Source organism: Aptenodytes forsteri, unplaced genomic scaffold, assembly GCF_000699145.1.
Source record: "Aptenodytes forsteri isolate BGI_AS27 unplaced genomic scaffold, ASM69914v1 Scaffold1, whole genome shotgun sequence".
NCBI classification, from domain to species: domain Eukaryota; kingdom Metazoa; phylum Chordata; class Aves; order Sphenisciformes; family Spheniscidae; genus Aptenodytes; species Aptenodytes forsteri.
The window spans coordinates 8015338-8022134 of record NW_008795035.1 but is presented as its reverse complement, the minus strand read 5'-3'; the positions used below and the strand labels follow the sequence as shown (position 1 = coordinate 8022134).

General features: G+C 49.8%; 1 protein-coding gene across 1 annotated transcript in view; it reads right to left on the bottom strand.

Moving 5' to 3' along the window:
• Nucleotides 1-761: 761 nt before the first annotated feature.
• Nucleotides 762-6797, bottom strand: part of ST8SIA2 (ST8 alpha-N-acetyl-neuraminide alpha-2,8-sialyltransferase 2) — a 23140-nt gene continuing 17104 nt past the window's right edge. Inside the window, exon 6 of the mRNA XM_009276584.2 lies at nt 762-1182. Coding sequence (XP_009274859.1) covers nt 897-1182 — 286 coding nt within the window. The 3' untranslated portion in view covers nt 762-896. The remainder of the gene's footprint in view (nt 1183-6797) is intronic.

Genomic DNA, 6797 nt, shown 5'->3' with positions numbered 1-6797 from the left:
CACTTAATACTAATGGTGCCAGTTTGCGGCAGCAAACCTCCTTCCTGCCACGTTCCAGCACCTTTGCTCCTTTCTGAATAGCTCCTTAGGTAAGGAAGAGAAAATACATGCTCGGCATCCTCCTCACCGTCCGCCCGGCTCAACTCCGATGCGTCAATTCTCTGGAGGCCCTCACATCTCCTTTCCGAGCAAATGTCACCGGTATCAGCTTAGCACAGCTCCCCACCACCTCCTGGAGATCAAGCTGCAGCCCAGGAGGCTTCTCCCTTGCCTCTCCTAAGGCTGCGCTCAGCCCGGTGGTCCATGTTTCGGATGGATCTGTACACGACTCTGCTGGGCACTGGTCCCTGCTGGGCAGGAGACGGGTCCTTCTCAGTGCCGCAGGCAGTCCCTGGGCTGTGAGAGCCGCCAACAAACCTTCCCTTCCCACCCCGCTCCCTGCCCCTTCCCCTCCCCACCACGAGCACGGGGCCAAGAACGTGCCTTGCTGCAGAGCGCCAGCGCCAGCGTCCTTGGCCAAACAAACTAACTACCAACCTTGGACCAGTCACGACAAATGGCTTAACGTTTACCCATCACCTAACATACCCTCAAAAACCAAGGCCATCTTCACACCTTTCGGACGTAGGTCGAACGCCCTTCCAAGCCCAGCAAGCCCACGGCAAGGGGTCTTGCCCAGGCCAGTCACGCCAGATGCTCCCGCATCTCTCCTGCCCCTTCCTTGGTGAACACCAAACAGTTATAATACTCAGGTCAATATATATAGGTACCACGTATATATATTTGTGTCACTGTTCTGCGCATTAACAAAGACAACCAACCCCACCAGGCACCACTCGTCCTTTCCGCCCCCTCCCCTTCCTCCCGTGGCTGTGCAGGAACGGCCGGGGACCACCCTACGTGGCCCCATCGCACTCCCCCACAGTCAGCTTCAAGGCTCCCTGCTGGTGCAGCGTCTTTAAGGCTTTGAACTCCAAGGGCATGGTGTGCGGGCTGGCCTGTGAGGTGTAGCCGTACTTCAGGCTGTCGTAGTAGTGGTACTTGACTGGGTTCTGGTTCTGGTCCAGGGGAAAGGGCCAGAAGCCATAGAGATAGATCCGGTTGCAGAAGCGAGTGGCTAAGGTGTACATGAGGAGGCCGGTGGTGGGTCGCTTGATGTGCACCTTGTTCGTTAGCCAGTACCTGCAAAGGGACAGTAGAGGAAAGCATGTTATTCCCCACACACACGAAGCTCATGTCTTGCACATTTTCTCCCTCCAGCCTCTGACTGATATATTGGTGATTCAAAGTGAGAGGTTTCTGACTAGCAGAAGAGTTCTCCATGCCAGGAAAAAGCCTCTCTAGGGATTGCTTCATGAATAAGGATCCTTCTGCTCTCTGTCTGGCGATTACATCACACTTGTTGCTATGGCATTGAAGCATCTCATGCCTCAGCAATCCTTTATGAAAAACAAATTGCTTGCAACAGTGGCCTTCAGTACTTCAGCCTACAATTATCTTCCAATCAGCCTAGGAGATCAATACCACAGACCAAACCATCCACATGTCAAGTAGGCTCCAGCAACCCCTTGAAGCAGACACACTCTCACACACACGCGCTGATGATTTTCACTGATGAATGAAGATTTTTACTCTGACAGTAAACACAACAGGGCTGTAAAAATGTTTGCCTTGGAATAAAGGGTCACCAGGCTGAAAGAGCTAAAACACACTGCTGTGTTCCCATTACACCCAGCAATTGCTACTGTAATCCTGGACCAAAATACATCACCGCATGTCGCAACATCAGTCCATGAGATACACAATATGGCATATTGCAATGTAAAATATGTGATGCGGAGGTCAGCTGTGCTCGCTGCTGAAAAGTGCATTAGTTTTTATGGGGGATGGCAAAAAGAACAGGGGAAGGAGGCACCCTGTAGTGATGCACGAGCAGAAATGGTACCAGCAGTTGTATTTTGGGCTGCCGATAAAAGTTATTGCAGCATCAACATCCTGTAAGAAGATGTTTCCAGTATTTATTGCACAGGCAATTTATCTGGTTTGCTCAGCAGAAAGACACTGTCAGAGAGCAAAATCAGAAAGAAAAAAGGCTGGGGGAGATAGAAGATGTCCCCCCCTGGGTGCCCTCCCTTCTCCCCCAGCATCTCTGGTGCCAGCGCTGGCCCACAGCAGGCAGGGATGGTGCAGGCAGTGTATCCCACCGTGTCGCAGCCCATTCAAGCCCTTGGATTATTTTTAATGGATATTTCAAAGGGCCTGAGTTCAGGTGAGTGACTGGCAGCGCTTTGGATAAAAAGCATGAGGAAGCGGAGCAAAGCACATGGCACTTCTGTGCTCTCACTCAGAGGTTTGGGATCCTAAGCTGGGTCCTGCTGTTGCATGCGGAGCCACGCAAAGTGTCTTGCTCCTCATTTGCACTTTTCGCCAGGCTCCTGAGGGTCTGGCACTCAGACAACGGGAACCCTTGGGAGAGCTGAGCCTTAATCCTGCAAATTAGCTTTTCACGAAAGCCATTAAAATTTAGCAACCAAGGCACAAAATGTACTTGCTTGTTCTCAGCCAGATAAGAGAAAAATTGACTTTTCTGGTGAATCAAATCCTGAAAGCAGAGTGACTGCCTTGGCGTGTGCAGGAAGGGCATGGCAGGGTTTACTGGGGTCACATACCCCAGGGGTGTCCAAGCGCCCGTAGCTTTAGTAAAAGACAAGTACGATGTTTTGGGGAGGTCCTCCTTGCCTGACTCGTCCCCTCAAGTCCAGCATGAAAAAGGAGCAAGAAACTGGGGGAAAACTGGTGAGAACCAGTATCTCAGAGGCACAGCACGAGCATTTTCTGGGCTTGCCCAGCCGTATGGGTTGTTGCACTATGGGGACACAGCAAAGCTTGCTATGGTGCCAAGGCAATCTTCTCACACAGGTAGCCGTAAAACAGCCTCCTTGATGAGTTTACAGGTAAGCTCATTAGACCCCTGGCATGCGGAGAGAAATGGGAGATTATCACAACCATTTAACACTGTGAATTAGGGTATCCTCATGCAGCAGGGAAACTACCTGGGAAGAACTGTCAAGCCACATTAACCGGCTGGCTCTCGGGGAAGACAACTGTCTGGGTTTGTCCTGCAGCTGCTTTAGCCTTAAAACTCTCCTTTTATCAATTTACCAGCTGGAGCACAGAAACATACTGGTGACCTTACGCCCACCCAAAATATTAACTTTCAGGTTTTGTTGAAAGGTTGTAAAAACTTTATGAACGTACAACGACCTTGACAGCATGATGAAGTGACCCTTGCACGCGGGTACAGGACATGCATGTGACCACCAATGTTGCAGCGTATTAATAATGACAAAAATGACCTGGGTCAAACACAGAAGCGCCTTACAGAAGCACGCTGTCCTCTGCAACCCAGCACGCACAAACAGCCTTACCAAGACCAACAAGCGTGCACAACCAGTATCCAAAAGCAGCCCTACCAAAACCAACCTGGCGTATCCACCTCAGCACATGCAGCTAGTGAGCACTCACTCAATAATATTGGGGTAGGGAACAATGACAATTCAGTTTCTTATAATAAAAATTAAACCCCTGGCTCTTTTATCTGTATTTCCCTCTATTGCAGGCATGGCATTGTGAAAATGAGAAGGATGACAAACCTTGCTCCTACAGCATCATAAATTCTCGCTGCTGGCTGCAGCTTTGGGAGGGGGTGATGGACTCCAGGCTGTCCCAGCCCACCCACACAGATGACACACATAATATATAATGCCCAAACCATAGCATAGGCCATGCCACAGCGCTTGCAATTTGTTTCCTGGACAGTGAAGGTAGGAAATCCTCCGGTGAGGTCTGGGGAATACTTTTTAATGACTGGTTTGTGATGGGAGCGTGGGAGCTATGCAAGAAGATCTCCCTCTTATCTCTCCCACCACTGGCCAACTGAGACAGCGGCCACATTTCTGGTGCAGAAGAGAACAGCTGGGGATGGAAATAAAACCTAATTAATTCTGTAAATCCAAATGAGGTTGTCTGGGCGCACATGGGATGCTGTGTCAACAGCACACCTTTAATATGTGAGGTCCGGGATTTTAATTAGGAGGAAAGATAATCTTGAAGCAGGCAGTAATTATTTTTCAAATTGGCTACACCAATCACCATAACTATTAACTGCAACATTTTATGGAAAGAGACAGCAATTAAAAGAGAGGAGCAAAGAGCAGTTCTGAAACCCAATACCTCCTTTCTCAAAGCCGTTCTCACAGCATGGACCTCCTTCAAAGCTGGTGCTGTGTTGTTTCTGTAAATAAACCCTCAGGGGTGGAAGCAGCTACAGAGATAAGCTGGTGCCTGAGTGGGATGCAGCTATGAACAGGAATTGTGATGCTGTCAGGCAAAAATTGTCCGAGACAGCTCACGTTTTAGATCATGATAGTGACTGACAGATGGAAAACGCCATCAGATCGTCAAGGCCATCTTTTGTAAGGAGGCAGCCTAGACACAAGCCCTAGCACCTATATGAACTAATACTTGATCGTAGCCGAGGACAGAGGCTTCAAGAAGAGCAGCTCAGACGGTCTCGTCCTAGCTGGTAGGTGGTTCTGGTTGCTCTTCAGCAACATCAATTTTCCAAAAGGTTTCCAACAAACTTAAGAAGTTTCCTAAGCAGAACTGCATAGCACTGCTGCCGGCTGCCTGACCATCGGTGTATGCCTCCTGCGAGGGGGCTGCACTGCAGCCACAGGGGAAGCAACCGCTGTATTTGGACCTTAAAGCCCAGTGGGAATCCTTCAGAAGACAAAATGCTCTGAAACTTCCCCTAGGAAGCTGCAGCTCCCACCTGAGCCAGGGAAGGTGGCAGCCTCCACACGGCACATCTGGACCACACACCCCACCGTGCTGACAGAGCTTGTCCTCTCCCGGCATCACCGAATTCAGGGAGCAGAGCCTTGCCTTGATTTGGGCTGAAACGCTGGGTGCAAAAACTCCTCCCTGCAGACAGTGTTTGAGGACCGCTAGCAAGGGCAGCGTCCTACCCTGTGCTTACCCATCATCTCCTGACGTGTCTGAGAAAACCCCAAAGTAACTTGTACCCTCCTGGTAAGGGTTAACCTGCAGGATAAAATGAACAGAAAATCCATTGCCCTGATGAAATGAATAAAAAACTCAGGTCAATGAAGAAATCAAGTTTCAGCAGTATCAGCTGCATTATTTAGTGATACAAATCAGAGTAGCTGAAATAATGCAATTTCAGACCCTTTTAAAACAGCTTATTCATAAAAGTGTGATACAAACACAAGCTGTTGTGGAAGTGCTAGTCCTTGACTGTCAGAAGCATATTATCAGTCTGCCACACAAATCCTGCTCCCATTAATACTCATGAAAAAACAGCTACAGATAATCAGAGCGAGTGCCCCGACAGTGCTCCCCACTCATGCTAGTGCAGGCGAGGACAGGACCCGCCGGTGCTGGCAGGGCACAGCATGTATCCCGGCTGCTGGGTGGATGCAGATGAAGTGCTGGAGCCCAGGGAGCAACCACTATCCCCCATCCAGCTTCTCCCAGGCCTTTTCTGTCCATGTATCCAGTCTCCTCTGTCCCCTCCACCAAAATAGTTGAGAGCCATGTACAGTGATGAGATCTGTGCTGGACGGGTAGGAATGGGCTGGTCCCCATCCAGATTCATGCTAACGCTGACTCCAAAAGCTGGATCTGGAGTCAGAGTTGGGCTTTATCCCCAGGCTGGGCAAAGCCCAAACACCAAATCAAGCCTCTGTATCCAGACTGGATCTGTACCGTGTGGTCTGGTTTTGGTGACTTGGCGCAAGCAAATCAACGCTGAGTCACGGATAAATAACTCTTTTCTCCTCCAGGTCTTGAGCTCTGCGATGCCCTTTCAAACACACGGTACTCAACACCCACAAGTTAAAGCATTTCCAAACAGACAGAAGAAGAGGAAAGTAACTGGGAAGAGAATTACCCTATTTCTTTCCCCTTTCCTTCCTATGCCCCTCCCCTTCTTTTGACAAAGAAAAGACTAAATCTTCTTCCCAATTAACTGGAACAAATTAACTGCCTTGGGGTCCCAGTGCAGACATGCCACAGCTCGGGTACAATGTGCCTCAAGTGCAGAACGGGCGAGAGTAATTGCTCACACAAGGATTTATTTGTGGGATATCCACGGATCAAACCCACACGTGGCTTTACGGGGCGTTCGTAGTCCCCCACGTCCTACCCCAGTCACACACTTGTGAATGGCTATTTCCACCCCCTACACCCTTTGATCATCTTCATCCTTCACCTGAGTGCAGGACTGCTGTCCTTAAACCTTCTGTGGGACCAGAGAGGACGGGCTTTAAGGCACGAGTCCCTGGGGGCAGATATTTTGGAGGAGCCCCTGTAAGTGTAAGGGACCACAAGGGAGGAAGCATGACGTAGCTGGTTCAGAAACCCCATAACTGGGTGACACTGGCTAATCAACAGCAGAACTGATCTTGAGACAGAGAGTGAGAAAAGATGAGCTGGGAGAGCTGGGAGAAGGAAAAGCAGCAGCTTAGGTTTGACGTGTTAGAGAAAAGAGGGTTCAGAAACCCCATAACTGGGTGACACTGGCTAATCAACAGCAGAACTGATCTTGAGACAGAGAGTGAGAAAAGATGAGCTGGGAGAGCTGGGAGAAGGAAAAGCAGCAGCTTAGGTTTGACGTGTTAGAGAAAAGAGGAGCCCATGGAGGGCCCTATATGCCAACCAGACCCGTCCCACAGGGAAGTCTGCTGCCTCCCTGGGGCCCGGGTCAGAGACAT